The sequence below is a fragment of the Carya illinoinensis genome, chromosome 5, assembly GCF_018687715.1.
Source record: "Carya illinoinensis cultivar Pawnee chromosome 5, C.illinoinensisPawnee_v1, whole genome shotgun sequence".
Taxonomy (NCBI): Eukaryota; Viridiplantae; Streptophyta; class Magnoliopsida; order Fagales; family Juglandaceae; genus Carya; species Carya illinoinensis.
The window spans coordinates 31,712,042-31,736,423 of NC_056756.1; the positions used below are offsets into that span (position 1 = coordinate 31,712,042).

Below are 24,382 nucleotides of genomic sequence, written 5' to 3' on the forward strand. Positions count from 1 at the left end.
GTTCATGCAACAAGTCAATGAATGGCAAATGATAATCTCACAAACGTTCATGCAACACGTCTAAAATTTTCTTTACACCAAGTTTTTCCAACAAACCATATTCATGCACAAGTAACTCACGCATAAAACTAGTAGGCTCACAAAGTCTATTTTCTCTTCAAATACCGATCTGGTCTATAACACTTACCAAACAATGCTTACTCATGTACTCCATACATACTATCAAAGCCATCATCATTAGCATGCAATTTCTTATCATATTCAAATCTCAATAACTTTTCTTATAAAACGAAGACAAGAACATACCTTCTTGATAATGCATCAACCAAAATTTTTTTTTTACCATGTGTGTATTTGATGACATGATGAAAAGTCTCATTACATTCCTCCCACTTGGTATGCATTCTAGTCAACTTACCTAATCTCTTCAAGTGCTTCAATGACCCATGTTTGGTATGTAGGATGAGAGAGTTCAAACATCTGAATGTTATAGTTTAGCAATCTTAGGAGATTTTGAAGGAGATGAAGGAAGCTCATACGAAAAGGGCTAGCACTCCAACATCTTCTAACAACATGGATAAAAAATGGGAACCTCCTCCCTTGCACTCTTTCAAAATTAATTGGGATATTGCGATAGACAGGAACCAAGGTATTATTGGGATTGAAAATATAGTGAAAAACTGGGAAGGCAATGTCTTAGCTACTAGGAGGAAAAGATCATTACTTCCTAATCTATTATTGGCAGAAGCACTTGGAGCTCTACATGCTACACTGTTTGGTATGGAGCTGGGTTTTAGTGATATAATTGTTAAAAGTGATTCACTACAAATTATTACAAACATCTCTAAGGAGGAGGGGAATCTATTTAGCACTGGGATGGTTATCAGTTATATCAAATCAAAGCTGCTGAGTTTTTCAAGATGGAATATTCATCATGTGAGAAGAGAGGCTAATATTGTAGCTCATACTTCAACTAAATCTGCTTTACATGTAGGATATGGAGGATTTTCCTTCATGTATTTTTTTCTTGCCCTAAAGGATTTGATGAATAAAAAAGCCTTCCTTTTTAAAAAATGGCTAGTATGATTTGCATGATAAAATTTAAAGAATTATGAAAAATTTCCAATCGTTTTCATTTTACACATCTCAGAGTAACATACATGTTTTACACCACTAAATTATTAGGCCATTAATCTTTAGATCAAGACAAGTTGTGCATCGTTCTTACATGTATGTCCCTCATGCACGAGGCCTTATGAGCCATCCGTTTCCAAGCCCAACAAGCTACCTATAGGGTTGAGTTAATATTTAAAAATATGACTCTGCTTCGACGAAGTTGGAGTTGGATTATTTTTTATTTTTAAGTTTTTCAATTGGAGTAGGAGTCAAAGGTATCACTAGACCGATTCCGATCCGCTTCAGCTTTGATTTTAATATTGTACACTAGGCCTGTTCAAAAAAATTAACAACATACACCCGCCCGATAAATCCATCCGACCCCACCCATTAAATGCGGGTTGAACTGGACAACGAGTTGGAAATCATCCAACCCACTGTTTAACGGGCAAAACAATAGCCCGAGACTCTATCGTCAATTCCAAACATTGAAACGTAGACCTCTCTCTCTCTCTCTCTCTCTCTCTCTCTCTCTCTCTCTCTCACGCCTACAGAAACCGAGTCTCTCTTTCGCTCCTCGATCGTGCCTCCAAGCAACCGAGTACTCTAAGCAAACACTTCAATTGCTTGCGGAAACCCTAGCTAGTGGCATTCTCCATCGCTGTTCGCCATCAATGTTCGGCCGCAGCTTCAAGATCAAGTCGATTTGCTGAGGTATGTTCCGTTTCTCATGCTTCAAATTTCTCTGTCTTCACCTTCTCTACCCTTTCAATATCTCTTCGTTGCTGGTCTTCGGTTGTGTTAGTTTTATTTGGGGTTTTGATTTGTTGGACTGTTAGTTTTATTTGGGATTTGCTTAGTTAATCTGGGTTTGATTCTTTCTTTGTTGAACTTAGACGATTTTAAGCCTTGTTTTTATTCATTTGGTTATGTTTCTCTGGTAGATCATATGAATGACAAACTTTTGCATTCTGAACTAATTTAAGGACTCGGTCTTGAGAAACATCTAGCGATTATGGTTGTTTGAATGAATCTCTTTTTACTTTATGAAAATAGAGATATAGCAAAATAGGGAAACCCCATGAGCTTTCAAGGTTGGGATTTGGGTTATAAGCAATAAGTTATTGAATGTAATGTTGTGGATGAAAAAAAATGTTTATTGTTTTGGATGGCGAGATGTCATGTAGTGGTCCACTGGATGGATGAGTAGCGTGAAAAAGGTAGGAAGCATGAAAAAAAATTTAAAAAAAAAAAGAAAAAAAAAACCGCTAGTTTTACCTGACCTGAACTAGTTCGGGTTGGGTCGACTATTTTTTATGCCTCTAGGTTGCAGGTCACATCTGGTTGGGCCAAATAGTGCTTGGGCGGGTCAATGCACAGGCCTATTGTACACATGTAATAAAATATTTATTTATCATATATACTAGTATAGTTATATAGTTATATAATTAGAACTTATATAGTTAAATTCAATAATATACTAGTAGCTCTAAAATAATATTTTATACTATAATATAAATAGACTAATTGTGATGACATGTTTTTACGTGTATTTTCACTGAAGGAGTTGTTTTTAATTTAATTATATATTAGCTCTTTTATTTTAAATTATTGTATTTTAAATTGGTTTTAATTTATTTGATGTTGTGTTTAATTTATTTTAGTGTTTTATGATTTTTAAAATCGTTTTCGGTGGATCAGTTTTTGGATTCCGGAGTGAGGACTGGACCTCATTTCTTTTCCCTCATCTTTTCTTTTCTTTTTTCTTTTTTCTTTTTCCCTTTTTTTTTCCTTTTTCTTTCTTTCTTTTTCTTTCTTTTTCTTCTTCTTTTCTTTCTTCTTCCTCTCTCTCTCTCCCCGCGCACTGCACTTTCTTTCTCCCCTTCCCATTGCCGCCTGTTAACCAGCCTAGACCGCCGCCGTCCGGCCGCTATGTAGTACACCACCCCTACCAAAATCTTCCCCTCCCACCAGTGATCACCCCCACCAATTTTCAGGGCCATCCGTCCAGCCGTTAGCTGCCACGCATGGCTGGAAGTCAAGGCACCAGCCCACCCTTCTCTCTCTGTCGCCGGTTGCTTTCTCAGCCCAGAACCGCCGCTCGCCGGTGACGTGGCTGACACCACCCACCCAGTTTTCTTCCCTTCTCACCGGTGAACATCCTCACCAAGTTTTACCGCCATCCGAGCCACTATTAGCCGCCACGAGCTCCTTCAAGCCACATAGTTTTTGAGCTTTTTCGGCGCCGTCACTCCACCTCCAGCCACCACCTCTTCACAGCTTCTTCCCTTACCTCTTGCTACTTAATCCACCCATTTCATGCCTCGATCCGTTGCCGGACAGCTCCCACGAGCTCAACTTCGTTCAGCCCCTTTTTGGCCTTCCACTGTCGTTTCCACCACCATCCACGGCCAAAACTCACTTCCTTTAGCTTCATAAACATCTCAAGACCATTCCCTATCAATTTCATGCCTTGATTTGTCCCCGTTCAAAAGTGGGTAATTTATTACCCACGGCCATAGTGTAAAATACACTGTTACATTGCTTTTCCTCCGCCGTTTGCAACTCTGCGAGCTTTTGAAAAATACCTTATAGCACTGTAAGTATTTTTCAAACTCTACTTTTAGATTTAAATATATTTTACTCTTACAATAATTATTTGTTGGATTGGTTGGTTGATTCCGGACTGAGTTCGAAGAGTTCGAGGGTTGGATGGATTGAGAACGGAGTTGTTTGGTTGATATTGATATTTGTTTGAGATATTTGTGCCTTGATGTTTGCATTGTATAGTGCATGCATGTTCATGTTTAAAAGGGGAAAACCGTGTTTTTTCGTGTAGTGGCATGCATGTACATGTGTTTGGAAAATAAAAGCTGGGCTTGTAAGTGAAAAATGATTTATGGTATATGTGAAAATTTGGGTTGATTGGTTTGAGTCAGAGGCACGTGTAGGGATGGTGGTAAACATGGACGGTGGTAGAATCCCGCTTGTGATTCCCACATACGGTGTGCGCGTAGGGATGGTGGTAAGCAGGGACGGTGGTAGAATCTCATCTGTGATTCCCGCCTACGGTGCACGCTTAGGGATGGTGGTGAGCAGGGATGGTGGTAGAGTCCCGCCTATGATTCCTGCCTACAGTGCTCTGATGGTTTGGTTTTGGGCCATTATTGGGGATAATGACGAGGTTATGTTTTTGGGTCAAATGAGATTTTTGGCGTGCGTGGAAATATGTGGTTTTTGTGGGACATGTGCATTTGCATTCATCCATGCATATTGTTGAGTTTATATGTTTTTATCTTGTGGCGTTTGAGTCTTACTTACCTGCGGCATCATTTTTGGTACCGTAGATTTTGATGCAGAGATCGATGAGGAGGAGGAGGCTGAGCCTGAGGATGCGGCTCCGCCGGAGTTTTGAGTTGAAGTTTAAACTTGTTGTTGGTTTGAACAATATTTGTAGTCTGTAATATTTTATTATGTATGTTTTAAACAGTTTTGTATTAAACTAAGAAAAATTCTGGTACTTAGTTATATGACTTTGCTATTCGCTGCGTGTTTCTTCGTGCACATTTGTTACTTACACACACTTGGCATTCGTCGATAGGGTGTCGACCCGTGATGTCACCATCCGGACGTCTCGATTTTTCCGTGTCCGTGCGTGGGGATTTGGGGACGTCACACTAATGATAGTTTAGTATATGTAAACATCATAGCATTACTACCATACTATCAAGCATAGAAATAAGTTAGACACTAGTATTTAGATAAGTCTAGTATAATAAGTTAATAACACATACTAATTTACTAAAGTATAATAATATGCAATTAGACACTAGAAATAAGTCTAGTGTAGATATAAGTTATAAATAAATTAGATACTAGTATAATAGAATAACATGTAATTAAACATTAAAAATTATATGTAATACTATATTATGATAATATGTAATTAGACAATATAGTACAAGTTTAGTATAAAAATAAGTTAGATATTAGCATAAAAGTAAATTAGTAGTAAATGCTTTAGTTTTAGTTTTTATTTTTATGGAAAAACTGAAATTTGAAAGGCCGCATTTTTTTTTTAAAATGGGCTAAATATGAAGCTTAAAAAAAAAAAAAAAATCAAAGTTGAAAGCCTAAATTTGATTTCACTCCAACTCCGCTCCGACAAATTGGAGTTTAGATTTGAACTCCAACAAAATCAAAGTTGGATTTAGGAGAATCTAACTCCAACTAAGTCGGTGCTCACCCCTAATTACATACCCTAATTTATTAGTTTCCACTAGTCTTAGATCTTTAAAATCTGCTCATTATGACCATCTACAAACGTTATATGAGTCCCATGTACTGTGATGTGTTCGTATTGTCTTTCGTATGTGAGTTCTAATTCTAAGTATAAGTTCTAAATAGACAAGTCCTGCATTACCCATCTATAAAAAATGAATATTTTTTTTATACTTTTTTAATGTGGGTTCACTTTTTTTACAAAGGCAGCTTATTGTGCATGATTTGTCTATTTGGAATTTGTATAAATCATTTATCTTCGTATTTTTCAATTATCCACAAAGCTCTCATTGGTCTAACAGTCTAATTGGTATACTTTCCTTTAAAATAATAATATATACAAGTTAAAAAAATATACAAACTTCATGTAGTCTTTTTATAAAAAAATGGACTTCATCACGAAAAAGTGTGAAAATTTTACTTTTTTACGAGAAATTTTACTTTTTTTTTATAAAAGACTTGTAATTTTAAAACTTATCCATAACATTACTCATTTTTGAAAACCATAGTCAACATAATTACCTTGGTTAAAAAAAAAAAAAAAACGGATTTTTTGGATCATGATAACCTTATAGCAACCTCTATTGAAACGTAATTTCTGCTGGCCGGTGAGTGGTTGAGGTACCATCCAGCTATGACTATCGTAAAATTAAAGCATTCCAAAACATTATAGATTGCTGAATCAATCGTCCTTGTGGCGAGCCTTTTCTTGACACCCAATGAGGGCATGAATTTTTCTCAATTTTCAACATATATATATTTTTTTTCTTGTAGATGTATCCGTGATAAATGTGCTGGTTTTATTACGATACCTCACCCCACTTTGATCATCAATTAATATGTCTTTTTTAGGAAAAAAGAAAAGAAAGAAATAAAGTTTGAAATAAAGGGTCATTATCCCTTGCGACCAAAGAAAAGGGTGAAAGTAATGTGAAAGGGGTGCATTTTCTTCAGCTTAACTTACATATGCCTGCTTCCTGCCAACATATCACCTTTACTTGGCGTGGCTACTACGCTGATGGGTACTTCACATTTACCACGTTCAATCCACAAAGTGACTCCATTTTAAAATAGGAAAACCATACCATATATATCACTTAAGTTTGTCTCTTGAATTTGACTGTTTATGCTTTTTATTTTATTTTTTTTAATTTTTTTACTTAATAATTTATAAGGAAGTGCCTATTAATGTATTGATATTTTTTTAAAATGTTTAAAGATGTTTATTTTTTTTTATTTTAAAAAAATGCAATTTACACTAAGAACACATCCAATGGGCAAATCTGGTTGGTATGGTAGAACTAGCCTTTAAAATAACTCACTCACATCATCCACCCCTACCTCAATTGGTAATGTCATCACTAATGCATGGTAGTCAATAATGCGTTGCGTTTTCGTGGCAAAAAGAGTTCAATAAACCTTCTTTTTCCTTTTATATATATATATATATATATATATATAAACCAATTCCACGCAGGGGCCTTGTCATTGATATGCTCTTGTGATAGAATTCATATATAGTTCCTTCAACTAAATTAGGAAAAAAACATAAAAATGAATAAAAATTCTAAATCTTAATAAGGGAAAAAAAGCATTTGATCCAAAATTGGCCAAAAATCAATTTAACAATCTAAATCTGGAGAATGATTTTTTTGATAAGTAATAATCTTTATTGAATATGAAGAAACTAGGCAATGCCCAAGTACACAAAGAGTATACAAAGTGAGACACTTAGTTACATTTTAGTGAGCTATAAGGAAAGTAGAAACTCATGAACATTCCCGCCCTTTAGAACAATGGCTGAAAACTATTGAAACAGAGAAAATACAAAAAACTTTCAGATTGCCCCCACTCCCCGCTCCTTATCATTAAAGCACCTCTCATTCCTTTTTGACTATAAACACCACATTAAGCACAAGAGTATCATCCACCACACTGCTACCAATTGAGCACTGTTGTGAGATCTATTCTAGCATGCAAGTACCTCCACCACACTCCTAGGCATAACCCAGCTTAGCCCAGCTCTACTAAAGATCATTCTGGCCCATGACTCCCCAACCACCTCACAATGTAAAAGCAGGTGATCTATCGATTCTCCACACTTTTTGCACATATAGCACCACTCCATTATAACCAGACCTCCTCGCTTTCTAAGTTATCAATCGTTAAAATCTTTCCACGAGCGGCTGTCCAAATAAAGAAAGCAACTTTAAAGTGTACTAACACCTTCCATATACTCTTCCATGGAAAGAAAGTAGACTGTTGTATTGTCAAGGCCTTATAATCTGGAGAATGATACATTGATATATACCTTAACATTTCTGGTCAAATATTATTTAACAAAAGTTGGACGGACCGATGAGTTTGTTACAATGTCATTATCTTACTAATACTTTTTCAATTTCTTCTCTTTTTCTTTTGTTTTCATAGGAACTGATTCAAAATCCACTAAACATCGTATCAAAATCCACTAGACATCGTATTAACTCGATGTCACTTCAAAAAAATTATTTCATACGTACCTAAATGGTCCATCTATCAAAGAGCATGGTATCACTATCATCCCTGGTGCATGTGTCGGCAAGATGCCACATTTTTATTCACGGGCAACATAAAAATAAATTGGAACTCCCCCTAAACAAAATTCGAACATGAAAAATGTACCTTTTTAAGCTTAGGTTGTGGGGAGTTCTCTTCAATGTGAATATATATATATATATATATATATATATATTTATATATATATATTTATCTTGAATGCAACTTATGAACGGTAAAAAGATGGTGTCACAGTGATAATAAAAAGATAGGATTGCGAAAACTGTTCTTCCTTGTTTCCCCATTACATACAAGAAGTAGTTACACATGGCTCAGGCCATCATATAAATAGGTGTACCAGTTGATCTCCACCTTCCCTACTAGTCCTCCATACTCCATAGTCCAAAAATTAGTATGGGGAGGTTCTTCTTCTTCTCCTTCCTCTCTCTTCTATGGGTTCCTTTAATCTTCCCCACTGTCATGGCCTTGCCACTATACACCAATTCACGGTGGATCGTAGATGGAGAAGGGAAAAGGGTGAAGTTGGCATGCGTGAACTGGGTTTCACACCTGGAAGTCGTGGTGGCTGAGGGCCTTAGTAAGCAGCCCGTGCATGCCATCTCCGAGAGGATTAAGTCCATGGGATTTAATTGTGTTAGGCTCACTTGGCCTCTTTTCTTGGCCACCAATGACTCTCTGGCTTCTCTCACTGTGCGGCAGTCCTTTCAGAATCTTGGGCTGTCTGAATCCATTGCCGGAATCAAAGCCAACAACCCTTCCATCGTTGATCTTTCTCTTATACAAGCAGTCCAGGTTACAACAAAATACCTATATATTCTGCTTTTCGAAATTTATTCTCTTACCAGTACAACATTCAAAGAAGAAAACAAATGCGAGAAAAACAAACCATGAAGGAATTGGACATTGTTAGCTTTTGTTTATGATATGTAAGTTTCAGACCAGACTAGGACAAACAAGGGAACTCGGTTGGGTTCTTCACGGGTTTGGTTTACTGCACGATGAGCTCAGCTTAGGTGTATGTAGTCTTTGTAAGTTTGTAGTCATAGTAACCAACAGAATGATACTTATGAGATTTAATAGAAATTGACGATAATAAGTATGATAACAATGTCAATTAGGCTGATGGCGATGCCCAGTTGCCCATGACAATGATACTTATGATTGTATGCTTTTAACTTTCTTCCGAGTGATACAATATTCTAAACCCATTTGCATTTGCTTCACACTTCAAAATATTATCATAATATATCTTTCAACTTTCACGGGCAGAGATATCCCTATCTGTGTCATGCTATGGTAGTCTCCCATCATTTCTTGAAGAGAAATGCTTTAACTACAAAAAGATTCTACAAAAGTAAATCTACAAACTGACTTAACTTGATGTGATATGTTACATTGTAAAGTTACTTTTATTGTAAAATAGCTAAATTTAACATATCATAAGAAGTTATGTCAGTTTGTGATTTATTTTTATAGGATCTTTTTGTGGTTACAACACTTCTCATGAATGAAGAGACCTATATATATAAATAATATTCTTATAATATTGGTCAAAATGTTTTATTTATATATATATATAGATATATATAAATAATATTCTTATAATATTGGTCAAAATGTTTGTATCTTAGGCGGTGGTGTCTAGCCTGGGTACTAACAACGTGATGGTCATATTGGACAATCACATAAGCAAGCCAGCTTGGTGTTGCAGTGCCTCTGATCGCAATGGCTTCTTTGGAGACGAGTATTTCAACCCTGACCTCTGGGTTAAGGGGCTAACTCGGATGGCCAGAATCTTCAACGGCGCGGCCAATGTGGTTGGGATGAGCTTGAGGAATGAGCTCCGAGGTGCTAGACAGAACATTAATGATTGGTACAGGTAGTACTATACTACATTCTCATCTTTATTAATGGTACATGATGGGATTTGTTTCTTTTCGTTCAGTTCTTTGTTGTGCTCTTCATATCAAAATTTTAGTTTTCATAATGAAATCTTGAACTAGGTACATGCAGAAAGGAGCAGAAGCAGTGCATTCAGCAAACTCGGATGTTCTGGTAATTCTCTCCGGTCTGAACTATGACAAGGACTTGTCGTTCATCCGCGATCAACCAGTAGACATCACATTTACTGGGAAGCTAGTATATGAGATGCATTGGTACGGGTTTACGGATGGGAAGGCATGGGAATCTGGGAACCCCAATCAAGTGTGTGGGAGAGTGGTGAATAACATGATGAGATTATCAGGGTTCTTGCTGGAGCAGGGCAGGCCATTGTTCGTGAGTGAATTTGGGATAGACTTGAGAGGAACAAATGTGAACGACAATAGGTATTTCAATTGCTTCATGGCCGTGGCTGCAGAACATGACTTGGATTGGGCACTCTGGACACTTGTTGGGAGTTATTATTTGAGAGAGGGAGTCATTGGGTCGAGTGAGTACTATGGGGTGCTTGATTCGAATTGGCGTGATATCAGAAATCCAAGCTTCTTGAAAAGAATCTCTACTCTGCAATCTCCTTTTCAAGGTATAATGATTTAATGCAATCCTCCTTTTCAAGGTATATATATTTTACATTAGCCTATAGACTTGGAATGACATGTCCCAGGATGCACTCAATTTTGACTTGCAGGGCCAGGCCTTGAAGAAACTAATCGACACAAAGTAATTTTCCATCCATTAACGGGTCTCTGTGTCCTAAGAAAATCCCTCCTGGAACCACTCAGGTTGGGTCCCTGCACCGACTCTGAAGCCTGGAGCTATACATCCCAGAAGACTTTGAAACTATTGGGAACACGTTACTGCTTACAAGCAGAAGGACTGGATGATCCAGCAGCACTTGGAATAATTTGCACCGTTCCAGGGTCCAAATGGGAAGTCATCTCAGATTCTCAGATGCACCTCTCAACGAAGGTTGGCAATGGTACTACCGTTTGCCTAGATGTAGACTCCAGCAATAACGTAGTCACAACTACTTGCAAATGCATTAGCAGAGACAACATGTGTGATCCAGAAAGCCAGTGGTTCAAGCTTGTCAACAGCACAAGAAGTTCAAAGGCTAAAGAAATATTCTGATAAAGTCAACATTGGCTCTGCTTGGGTAAGGATTATATACGGATATTTTTTTTTTCGAAAAATCATTAGCTATGGAAACATTCAAATATGTAATATCCAGTAACTAATGACAGCATAAACTTTTCTCTTTAAGCACAACTTCCGCTAAAATAATACAAGAATCTTTCCAAAGTAGATTAAATCACATAGTTTGATGTGATGGTGACATAAAAAAGAAAAGAAAACTCTGACTTAACTCCATAGAAAATTGGATAGGCTAAATTTCAAGTTAGAAGCACTTGATGCTCCATATAGTAGAGACTAGATAGTAGCTTACCGTCAAGCCTTCATAAAGTTCATACTTAATTAATAAAAATAAAGATTTCAGAAAATTTTAATAAAAATGACAGCTTAATTAAACCAACTTCCTTCAATACACAAATTACCGCTTGATAATGACGACAAAATCCCATAGGATATGAATAAAATACAAACCCACCATAAAATCAAACCCAGTGTAATACCAACTGGACGTAAAAATTAAAAATAAATAAAAATAAAAGAAAAGTCTAGCTTTCAAAGCACGACGTTGGATCTTGACCTATAAACTAAAGGCATAAATGTAATAAGACTTAAAAATTATGTCCTACCATACGAATATTTAGGCTTAGGGAATCCTTTAATTTCCCTAATAGCTAGTGGTACAGAATCAATCGACACAAGGTTCTCCATCCATTGCATAAATCATCAAGTGTCCAATGTGAGATCATATATTAAATATCAAAATATGTTCTTTCACATTAACCGGCATTTATAGATAGCAACCAATAACCATAACCTAAAGAACCAAATAACAAAAACCACATGCCGGAGTAGTAAAAAATCTGCAACTTTGCATGTACAACTAGCAAACATTATGTAAATGGGTAAAATATCACAAGGTCCAAAATGGTTTCTAAGGCTTAGCTCATCAAATGACAATCACTAGAGAATAAATGAAGGGAGATGGAAGAGGGACAAAGAAGAAAGGGAAGTCAAGGTGTCAGGGTGATTTCTTCCCTCCCTGAATCCCGGTAGATGTAGGCTTAATATCGAACCATGTAAATATGTGTGTTCATCTATATTTACTTTTTCTGCATTTATTTACTTTTTACTATCATGGATGTACTCACCGACACTGTACAGCCGTACTGGATCATTGCCGAGGGCCCACATAATACCAATCCAGGCCCATAATCACCCAAGCGTGGCCGGGAATGGATCATTCTCCCCTTCCAGTCTGTTGTGCCGTTTATAAGAATTAACATATTATTTTCTCAACTAAAGGTGCTCTATATGTAAATCTCAACCTCCTTTCACACACACACACACACATTTCACCAAAATGATTGTTAAAAATGCATACACCCATACTCAATCTTGGAATAGTCAAAACAACTATAGGGACAACTATAGGGAACTTATACAATATTTAGAATGTCCTAAAAAATTATAGTAAGTCCAAAGTAATAGAGAATAAACTAAAGGGGCTTACTAGAACATGAGAAACGAGAAACAGAGAGTTCCAAACCAAGAACTTGAAACAAGAAAAGAGAAGTTTGTGTGTGAGTGATGTGCTTTAACCTGTGCCTATTTATAGGACAAAAATTTTATCGTTTCACTAGAAGATTCAACATCCTCAGAGTAATTTCAAGCATTACGGTTGGCAATATTAACAATGTAAGGATGAAGTTAGTGCTAGAAAGAAACGCTTGTAACAATTATAAGAGAGAGAGAGAGAGAGAGAGAGAGAGAGAGAGAGAGAGAGAGAGAGAGAGAGAGAGAGAGAGAGAGAGAGAGAGAGAGAGAGAGAGAGAGAGAGAGAGAGAGAGAGAGAGAGAGAGAGAGAGAGAGAGATGTTGAAGAAGTAAGGTGTCATTGCTAGAAATAAATTGCAGGGGAGAATAATGGGTGACGAAGAAGAAACAAAATGTGGGAGCTTGACCCTTTTATTGAAGTAGTGTTCTGCTTTCCTTTTATTAGTCACCATCTGCATTTTTGCTTCTTCCATTCTTTCCTCCAACATGTCAATATGTTCTTCCAACCCTTTGTTATTAGACTCTTTGTCATAGTGCTAGACTCAGAAACTTCTCATTCCAACTTCCACTAGCACTAATACTTTGCTTCCATAAGTTAGGGAAAAATGGGTTTCTTTTATTGGAGTTTTAGTGGTTATTCCATATGCCCATTAAACTTATAGAAGTTCCCTTGCCCAAGGTCCCTTTTTGTTTGTCAGCTTCTCCTTTAGGATCCCTAGTAGCGTTTTATTGGTTGCCTCGCCTAGTTTGTTGGCTTGGGGGTGTCTCGAGGAGGATTATTTGATTTGATTCCTAGCTCATCATACTAATCATGATAATGGTCTAAATCAACCTACCGCCCATGTTTTTGAAATGATGCTTCGTGGTTTGTTGAATCCATATACAATCACTTTCCATAGGAATCTGATGATGCTATTAGTCATGATCGTCGTTAGGGCCTCTGCTTCTATCTATTTCGTGAAGTAATCCACGGTGATGATGATAAACTTCACTCCTCCTTTTCCCAATGGCATAGGTCTTCTGGCGACATGAAGGATGTTAGTTCTTTTGGCAAGCAATGAGGCACCAGTGCATATAGCTAACATTTTGTACACTGCCTAACAAATTCCTCTGCGTCTTTGAGGGCGTGAGGCCATACCCTCATGACCTTTCCTACTAGAGCTCTCCTACTAGAGTGACTCCCGCACACCTCTTCATAGGGGTCTAATTGGTCTGGTTTGATTCAGTTTTGGATAAAATTTAGGACCTAATTGGTATGTGCCGGTTTTGTATTTTTAAAAATCGATTACGCACCTATTACCTCCTAAACCAGTACGTCCAGTTTTACCGGTTCCGGTCCGGTTTGGTCCGATTTTCTGGTTTTAATATACTAAGTATATTAGTATTACTAATGTATTTATAAAAAAAAATATATATTGAGAATTTATTAGGTAATAAAATGTATTTAATATATATATATTTTATATTTAAAATATATGATCAAATAAATATTCATGTTTAAGATTAAAATGTTATGTTATAGATTAAAATATATTATTTCATACATAATTATATATAATATTAAAAATTAATAAAATATATCTAATATGTACGTAAATAGGTCTAGTTCGGTGTTGGAAAACATAAAACCTATTCTAGACTGGATTTGACTGGTTTTTAAAATAAAAAAACCGATTCTGATCTGAACTGATCGAAAACCGGACCGAACCAACCGGTCCGCTCCGGTTTTCTGGTTTGTCAGTTTATTCTTACACTCCTACCCCTTCATGTCTTTTTGTTATCACGTATTGTGCTTCCTCTAACGAGATGCATCTCAAGAGAGGTGCGGAGAAGCATTGTTTTTCAAATGCTTGATTATATTCTTCATTCCAAGACTAGACCTTCCTCAGCACTTTGAATTAAGGCAAAGATTTGTCTATTGATTTGGAGACAAATCTATTAAGTGTTACCATCCATCAGATTAACTTTTATATTTCGGGGTAGCTTCATGTCGATTATCACCCTAATCTTTTCAGGATGGTCTCTATTCCTCTTTCTGAGATCATGAAACCTAAGAATTTGCTTGAGTCCACAACAAAGGTGTGTTTTGTCAGGTTGAGCTTCATCTTGTATTTCTACAGCATAGTGAAAGTTTCCTGTAGGTCAGCTATGTGGAGCTCGGGTTCCTTGCTCTTGACAAGTAGATCACCCACATAAACTTCCATGTTTCGACTGATCTGATTTTTGAACATGTAGTTCACCAATCTTTGATACATGGCCCTGACATTCTTTTTTTAAGGGAATCACATGGTAGCAATATAGTCCATGATTTGTGATAAAAGAAGTCTTCTCCTAATCATATGGGTTCATTCGAGTTTGGTTGTATCCAGAATAGACATCCATGAAACTCAGTATTCGATGACCTGCCAGGGAGTATACTATCAGGTTGATACGCTGAAAGGGGAAGTTATCTTTTGTGCATGCTTTGTTTTAATAGGTGAAGTCAACACATATTCTCCACTTGCCATTTAACTTCTTTACCCAAACTACATTGGAGAGCCATTCCACTGCTTCAGCTATTGCTGCGTATTTTTCAATGCTAAAGCTCTTTCACTTTTGTAGGACCTTTTTGGCTTTGGGACTTACAAAGAGGCAATGCTCAATGACTTCATTATCGATTCATGTCTTCATGGTTCCAGGTGAACACGTCTTTGTGTGAGGTTCATTGGCCCCCGCTTGCCTTATGCTTTTCTCATCCCTCATTTTGACCTCATGCTCAATGAGTTTGGGTGGTGGCGGTGGTGGAGCTTTGCTGAACCCTAAACTTTCTAGTACTTTTACGTCCCTTCCTCCACTCTTGAGCTCCTGTACGTAGCATTCTCATGCCAATTCTTGCTTGCCGATTACTTCTCCTACTCTCACCTCTATCGAGAAATTCATTTTCAAGTGGTAGGTGAAAGTAATGGCCTTTAAGTTATTCAAGGTTGGTTGCTTGATGATGGTGTTATACAAGGAGTGGGCCTTAACTACAAAGAAACCGGTCATCGTGGTGGCTATGCAAGGCCCTATTCCAGCAGATATAGGCAGTGTTATGGTACCTACGGGTTGGACCTTGTCTCCCGAGAACCCTTTTAGCGGCATGGGTGAAGGGCATAGTGGCTCGGGTCAACTCCCATCTTTATAAAAGCATCCCATAAAAGGACATCAACCAAGTTTCCAATGTCGATTAGAATTCTCCGAGTAGTGTAGTTGGCCACAAGCAACATCACACTACCAGTGCCTTATCTTGGGGGTATTGGGCCCCTTTGCAATCTTTGTTACCAAAGGATGTGGCGACCGTCTTTTAGCCCATTGCTTGCTTTGGTGACCTCTCCATGCTAAACACTTCTTTGTATTTGGCCTTTCGGGCGTGTGCCTTTTTGCTCGAGGAATTCAGCTCGCCTACGATGAATCCTCCCTTAATTGTCCAGATCTCACCTAGAGGTGCATTGTTCCTATTAGGGCTTTGGCGAGGAGCGTCCTCAGGGTTTCCTTGCATTGTCCTTTTTCGCTTCAAGCTTTCACTTTTATATAGCCTTTGGGTTTGCTCTAGGCCTCTCTTTGATAACTGTACTCTAGGTGAGTAATGTTGAGTAATTAACTGCTCAAACTCCCCTTTCTCCCTCATTGTTTCTATCTTCATTTTTAAAGTGTAGTAATCTTCTGTCCTATGCCCGTCCATATGGTGGTAGGTACAGAAGTGGCGGGTTCTCTTGTTTTGATTATCATTGCCCTGCACATGCTTCTCACCTCTTGTCTGCACATTTAGACTCGCATGCGTTGACCTTAAATTTTGATTTCAGGAGGGTGCACCTCCGTCTCTCCTTCTATCATACTAGCTTTTCCTTGCCTTCTCTTGATCTTTTCTGCCGCTTACTCTTTTCGAGCTACTCTCTACTTGCTCAGACCTCCTTGGACTGGTTAAGGCCCTGAGACTATCTTTGGTGTTGATGAAGTCATTCGTCCTATCCATGAATGCCCGTAATGTTGTTGAGACTTTTCTTGCTAACTTCTTCATGAATGGGTTCTTGAGCCAAATACCTCCTAAGAGGGTTGCTAGTGTAATCTTCTCGTCTTGACCATCCACCATCATGCACTCATCTTTAAATCTAGGGAGATAGGCCTTTAACCTTTTGTCCTCCCATAGCTTGACAGTCAAGAGGTACATTGCTGTAGGAAAAGTTGGTGTTGTTAAGTAGGTGGTCAACATATGAGGATGTGCCTATCTTTTTTACCATGTCCTCATATTTTCCCATGAGATTGCACAGGTCTTGGTGCATCTTCCTTTTCTCCTCGTCATCGAAGTTCAATCTGCAAGCATTTTATGACTTTGCCTTGTTTCTCTCTATGGCTTGATGCAACATTTTCTACACTTCTTTGCCTAAGAGCTCTAGTCATCCTCCATAGTCTCTCTTCCATTTCTATGAACCTTCCCTCCATCATGATGTTTTCTTGTTCGCTCGTTGTTGTAGTTTCTTGATTGTGTATTGCTTGATAACGTGTCATTGTAGGTATACGAAAGGTATGATGAGATTTTAAAAATCAATGACACTAACTATTGTGGATGTGTTTCATACTCTTGCGAATGATCTCTAGCAACCTGCACCACAAAGGAAAGAGGGGCTCTGTGTGGTGAGGAACACATCTAATGCCTAAGTTAGTAAGAATTGAGTGTATGGAGTGTTTTTGTTTTTAGATCATGATGTTATCTTTGGTATGTGCTTTAGCCTTCACTTACCATTGATTAGTCATTTTAGAGTATAGATTATGTGGTTTAGACCTTTCATTAGGGTATTATAAGTGGTTCTTTGACCTTCACTTATATACACTTAGTGGTCAATTGGTTAAGCTTGCCTTAGAGTCTAATCCACTCTAGTCCTTACTGGGTTGCGCATCACATTTGCGATATGCTAGATACTGTGCTGAGAGGAATTAGGCCTAGTTTAGTTACCAAATACTAAACTATCTAATCTTTACAATTTTTTCAAATTTTCAAATAAAATATAATAAATAATTCAAAATTTTTTAATTCTAAAATAAAATTAATATTAAAATATTATATTATAACAATATTTTATTTAACTTTCAACTAAATATCTTATCTCATCTCATCTCTTCTCACAAATGAGGCATTAATGTACCTAGCAAGTATCAAAGATTATTACCTTTTGTCCGTTTAGACTTGAAATTTGCATTAATGCTTCTTGGCAATTGCAGCCTTGGTTTCCACTAGTTAGGCTTATGGCCTTGGGTTTATAGTCCTTTATGATGTAGTGTTCGACCCAATTTCCGAGAGGGAACCTTTTGATTAGGACTGTTCATCCAGGCCAGATTTTTTTCCGGCCCAATACGGAACCCGGATAATCTGGTTCCGGCTCGGATCTGATCCAGGCCGGAACCCGCATTACAAAAATCTGGACCAATCCGATCTATGCGGGTTATGAAACCCGAGTACCGGATTTTAAACCTGGAACCCTAACTCTCTCTCTCTCTCTCTCTCTCTCTCTCTCTCTCTCTCTCTCTCTCTCTCTCTCGCCCGGGTCCATGCTTCTCTATCTCTCTTCTCGCCTTCTCTCTCTCTCTCTAGATCTCTTCTCTAGGTGGGAGGTTTCTTTCGTATCAAGAGTGTGTTGGGGAAGCCGAAACCCTAGCCATCATTGCCGGTGACTAGCCGAAACCCTATTGTACACATGTTATAAAATATATATTTATCATATATACTAGTATAGTTATATAGTTATATAATTAAAACTTATATAGTTAAATTCAATAATATACTAGTAGCTAGCTCTAAAATAATATATTTATACTATAATATAAATAGACTAATGATAGTTTAGTATATATAAACATCATAGTATTACTACCATACTACCAAGCATAGAAATAAGTTAGACACTAGTATTTAGATAAGTCTAGTATAATAAGTTAATAACACATACTAATTTACTAAAGTTTAATAATATGCAATTAGACACTAGAAATAAGTCTAGTGTAGAAATAAGTTATTAATAAGTTAGATACTAATATAATAGAATAACATGTAATTAAACATTAAAAATAATATGTAATACTATAGTATGATAATATGTAATTAGACACTATAGTATAAGTCTAGTATAAAAATAATTTAGATATTAGCGTAGAAGTAAATTAGTAGTAAATGCTTTAGTTTTAGTTTTCATTTTTATGGAAAATCTGAAATTTGAAAGGCCACATTTTTTTTTAATGGGCTAAATATGAAGCTAAAAAAACAAAAAAAACACCCAAAGTTAAAAGCCTAAATCTAAATTCAATCCAACTCCACTCTGACAAGTCGGAGTAGTTCAGATTTGAACTCCAACAAAATCGAAGTCGGATTTAGGAGAATCTAACTTCGACTAAGTCAATGCTCACCCCTAGCTACATGTCCTGATTTATTAGTTTATACTAGTCTTAGATCTTTAAAATATGCTCAATATGACCATCTACAAACGTTATATGAGTCCCATGTACTGTGATGTGTTGGTATTGTCTTTCGTATGTGAGTTCTAATACTAGGTATAAGTTTCAAATAGACAAGTTCTGCGTAGGCCATCTATAAAAAAGAATATTTTTTTATACTTTTTTAATGTGGATCCACTTTTTTACAAAGGCAGCTTGCGCATGATTTGTCTATTTGAAATTTATATAAATCATCTATCTTTGTATTTTTCAATTATCCACAAAGCTCTCATTGGTCTAAGAGTCTAATTGGTATACTTTCCTTTAAGAATAATAATATATATATACAAGTTTAAAAATGTACAAACTTCATGTATTATTTTTATAAAAAAAAAATGGACTTCATCGTGAAAAAAGTGTGAAAAATCTACCTTTTTACGAAAAATTTCACTTTTTTTTTTTACAAAAGACTTGTAATTTTAAGACTTATCCATAACATTAATCATTTTTGAAAACCATAGTCAACATACTCAATTACCTTGGTTAAAAAAAAAAAAAAAACGGATTTTCAGATCATGCTAACATTATAGCAACCTATAGAAACGTAATTTCTGCTGGCCGGTGAGTGGTTGATGAGGTACCATCCAGCTATGACTATCGTAAAATTAAAGCATTCCAAAACATTATAGATTGCTGAATCAATCGTCCTTGTGGCGAGCCTTTTCTTGACACCCAATTATATAGTCAAGGAAAACCCAATGAGGGCATGAATTTTTCTCAATTTTCTACATTTTTTTTTTCTTGTAGATGTATCCGTGATAAATGTGCTGGTTTTATTTCAATACCTCACCCCACTTGGACCATCAATTAATATGTCCTTTTTAGGGAAAAAGAAAACAAAGAACATGATAAATACAAAAGCAATGCTATATATATATATATGGCCAATTTGCATTGCCTTGGAAGTCTTTCAGAGACCAAAAAAGTTTGGAATAAAGGGGTGAAAGTAATGGGAAAGGGGTGCATTTTCTTCAGCTTAACTTACATATGCCTTCCTGCCAACCTATCACCTTACTTTGCGTGGCTACTACGATGATGGGTACTTCACATTTACCACGCTCAAACCACAAAGTGACTCCATGTTAAAATAGGAAAATCATACCATATATGTCACTTAAGTTTGTCTCCTCAATTTGACTGTTCATACTTTTTATTTTATTTTTTTACTTAATAATTAAGGAAGTGTTTATTAATGTATTGATATTTTTTTAAAAATGTTTAATGATGTTGAATTTTTTATTTTATTTAAAAAAAGTACAATTTACACTAAGAACACATCCAGTGGGCAAATCTAGTTGGTATAGTAGAACTAGCCTTTAAAATAACTCACTCACATCATCCACCCCTTCCTCAATTGGTAATGTCATCACTAATGCATGGTAGTCAATAATGCGTTGCGTTTTCGTGGCAAAAAGAGTTCAATAAACCCTCTTTTTTCCTTTTATATAAAAAAAAAGAAAACCAATTCCATGCAGGGGCCTTGTTATTGATATGCTCTTGTGATAGAATTCATAGTTCCTTCAACTAAATTAGGAAAAAACATTAATATGAATAAAAATTCTAAATCTTAAAAAGGAAAAAAAAAAGCATTTGATCCAGAATTGGCCAAAAATCAATTTAACAATCTAAATCTGGAGAATGATACATTGATACCTTAACATTTCTGGTCAATTATTTAACAAAAGTTTGTTAAATGCAATGTCATTATCTTTTTCAATTTCTTTTCTTTTTTTTTTTTTTTTTTTTCATAGGAACTGAATTAAAATCCACTAAACATCTTATCAAAATCCACTAAACATCGTATTAACTCCATGTCACTTAAAAAAAATTATTTCATACGTACCTAAATGGTCCATCTTTCAAAGAGCATGGTATCACTATCATCCCCTGGTGCATGTGTCGGCAAGATGCCACATTTTTATTCCCGGCAAGATGCCATCATATAAATAGGTGTACCAGTTGATCTCCACCTTCCCTAGTACTCCATACTCCATAGTCCAAAAATTAATATGGGGAGGTTCTTCTTTTTCTCCTTCCTCTCTCTTCTATGGGTTCCTATAATCTTCCCCACTGTCATGGCCTTGCCACTATACACCAATTCACGGTGGATCGTCGACGGAGAAGGGCAAAGGGTGAAGTTGGCATGCCTGAACTGGGTTTCACACATGGAAGTCGTGGTGGCTGAGGGCCTTAGTAAGCAGCCCGTGGATGCCATCTCTGGGAGGATTAAGTCCATGGGATTTAATTGTGTTAGGCTCACTTGGCCTCTTTTCTTGGCCACCAATGACTCTCTGGCTTCTCTCACTGTGCGGCAGTCCTTTCAGAATCTTGGGCTGTCTGAATCCATTGCCGGAATCCAAGCCAACAACCCCTCCATCCTTGATCTTTCTCTCATACAAGCATTCCAGGTTACGACAAAATACCTATATATTCTTCTTTTCGAAATTTATTCTCTTACCAGCACAACATTCAAGGAAGAAAACGAATGCGAGAAAAACAAACCATGAAGGAATTGGACATTGTTAGTTTTTGTTTATGATATGTAAGTTTCAGATCAGACTAGGACAAACAAGGGAACTCGGTTGGGTTCTTCACGGGTTTGGTTTACTGCACAATGAGCTCAGCTTAGGTGTATGTAGTCTTTGTAAGTTTGTAGTCATAGTAACCAACAGGATGCGGCCACGTAGGCATTTGAAACTGTCCACTCGATACCCTAATCTCCCCACTCCCTCCTAATTAATGTTCGATACCCTCATCAAATAAAGAAGATAATGAGATCTAGATACTGTCTGCATTTTGGTGATTTTCAAGATTGTCACTTTCCATTAAAACTGATCCCATGCACTTGCGTTTCTTTGGAGCAAAGAATAAATGCTATAGGCTATAGATTTAATAGAAATTGACGATAATAAGTATGATAACAATGACAATTAGGCTGATGGCGATGCCCAGTTGCCCATGACAAAGATACTTATGTTGGTATACTTTTAACTTTCTTCCAAGTGATACAATATTCTAAACCCATTTGCATTTGCTTCACACTTCAAAATATTATCTTAATATATCTTTCAACTTTCATGGGCAGATATATCCTTATCTATGTGCTATGGTAGTCTCGCATAATTACTTGAAGTGAAATGCTTTAGCCACAAAGAGATTTTACAAAAATAAATCTACAAACTGACGTAACTTAATGTGATACGTTAGATTGTAAAATTACTTTTATTATAAAGTAGCTAGATTTAATATATCATATGAAGTTATGTCAGTTTGTGATTTACTTTTAAAAGATCTTTTTGTGGTTACAACACTTCTCATAAATGAAGGGACCTATTTACATGTATATATAAATAATATTCTTATAATATTGGTCAAAATGTTTGTATCTTAGGCGGTGGTGTCTAGCTTGGGAACTAACAACATGATGGTCATATTGGACAATCACATAAGCAAGCCAGGTTGGTGTTGCAGTGCCTCTGATCGCAATGGCTTCTTTGGAGATGAGTATTTCAACCCTGACCTCTGGGTCAAAGGGCTAACTCGGACGGCCAGAATCTTCAACGACGTGGCCAATGTGGTTGGGATGAGCTTGAGGAATGAGCTTCGAGGCACCAGACAGAACGTTAATGATTGGTACAGGTAGTACTATACTATATTCTCATCTTCATTAATGGTACATGATGGGATTTGTTTCTTTTCGTTTAGTTCTTTGTTGTGCTCTTCATATCAAAATTTTAGTTTTCATAATGAAATCTTGAACTAGGTACATGCAGAAAGGAGCAGAAGCAGTGCATTCAGCAAACCCGGATGTTCTGGTAATTCTCTCCGGTCTGAACTATGACAAGGACTTGTCGTTCATCCGCGATCAACCAGTAGACATCACATTTATTGGGAAGCTAGTATATGAGATGCATTGGTACGGGTTTACGGATGGGAAGGCATGGGAATCTGGGAACCCCAATCAAGTGTGTGGGAGAGTGGTGGATAACATGATGAGATTATCAGGGTTCTTGCTGGAGCAGGGCTGGCCATTGTTCGTGAGTGAATTTGGAATAGACTTGAGAGGAACAGTTGTGAATGACAACAGGTATTTCAATTGCTTCATGGCCGTGGCTGCAGAACATGACCTGGATTGGGCACTCTGGACACTTGTTGGAAGTTATTATTTGAGAGAGGGAGTCATTGGGTTGAGTGAGTACTATGGGGTGCTTGATTCGAATTGGCGTGATATCAGAAATCCAAGCTTCTTGAAAAGAATCTCTACTCTGCAATCTCCCTTTCAAGGTATAATGGTTTAATGTAATCCTCCTTTTCAAGGTATATATATTCTACATTAGTCTATAGACTTGGAATGACTTGTCCCAGGATGTACTCAATTTTGACTTGTAGGGCCAGGCCTTGAAGAAACTAATCGACACAAAGTAATTTTCCATCCATTAACAGGTTTTTGTGTCCTAAGAAAATCCCTCATGGAACCGCTCAGGTTGGGTCCCTGCACCGACTCTGAAGCCTGGAGCTATACATCCCAGAAGAATTTGAAACTAATGGGAACACTTTACTGCTTACAAGCAGAAGGATTGGATGATCCAGCAACACTTGGAATAATTTCCACCGTTTCTGGATCCAAATGGGAAGTCATCTCGGATTCTCAGATGCACATCTCAACGAAGGTTGGCGATGGTACTACTGTTTGCCTAGATGTAGACTCCAGCAATAACTTAGTCACAACTACTTGCAAATGCATAAGCAGAGACAACATGTGTGATCCAGGAAGCCAGTGGTTCAAGCTTGTTGACAGCACAAGAAGTTCAAATTCTAAAGAAATATTCTGATAAAGTCGATATTTGCTCTGCTTGGGTAAGGATTATGTAGGGATATTTTTTAGATCAACACGAGAGCAGCAGTCACGAGGAGGAGAGCAACCAGACAAACAATTCGCAATTGATCAAGATGCATAGATAGAAATTGTGAAGCTCCTCAATGTGCCCATAACTATTAGTCCCGCTGGAAATTTCAATACACGGGAAAAAAAATAAAACCAAAAAAGAAATCTATAACTATGAGAAAAAAAAAATCCAAAAGTTCACTTGGTTGACGAAACTAAGATTAGTGTATTGGAGCAGATTGTCTTGACTGTTAGTTTCTGGAAGTGAATTATTGGCTCATATTCTAACGTAGCTGATTGTTTTCCCTCTAAACCAGGGCTGACGTTGTTGGTTCATACAAAATCTAGCTATTCAGCAAACAAATAAAAAAGAAGAAGAAAGAAACAAAAACTAAAACAGAAACAAAATCTA

The 24,382-nt window shown here is 36.9% G+C and overlaps 2 protein-coding genes across 3 annotated transcripts; both read left to right on the forward strand.

The window, feature by feature from the left end:
- Window positions 1-8,224: 8,224 nt before the first annotated feature.
- LOC122310492 (glycosyl hydrolase 5 family protein-like) lies at window positions 8,225-11,202 on the forward strand. Its single transcript, XM_043124380.1, has 4 exons — window positions 8,225-8,748; window positions 9,588-9,835; window positions 9,960-10,480; window positions 10,586-11,202. Exons 1-4 carry the CDS (start codon window positions 8,350-8,352, stop codon window positions 11,026-11,028), a joined length of 1,611 nt encoding a protein of 536 aa, XP_042980314.1. The 5' UTR covers window positions 8,225-8,349; the 3' UTR covers window positions 11,029-11,202.
- A 9,781-nt stretch (window positions 11,203-20,983) lies between these two features.
- On the forward strand, window positions 20,984-24,262 carry LOC122310493 (glycosyl hydrolase 5 family protein-like). 2 transcript variants are annotated; one of them, XM_043124382.1, is made up of 4 exons: window positions 20,984-21,493; window positions 22,477-22,724; window positions 22,849-23,369; window positions 23,529-24,262. In XM_043124382.1, exons 1-4 carry the CDS (start codon window positions 21,095-21,097, stop codon window positions 23,915-23,917), a joined length of 1,557 nt encoding a protein of 518 aa, XP_042980316.1. In that variant the 5' UTR covers window positions 20,984-21,094; the 3' UTR covers window positions 23,918-24,262. The 2 variants fall into 2 exon arrangements, with proteins under 2 accessions (XP_042980316.1, XP_042980315.1); XM_043124381.1 differs by having other exon boundaries at window positions 20,985-21,493; window positions 23,475-24,262.
- Window positions 24,263-24,382: the final 120 nt, after the last annotated feature.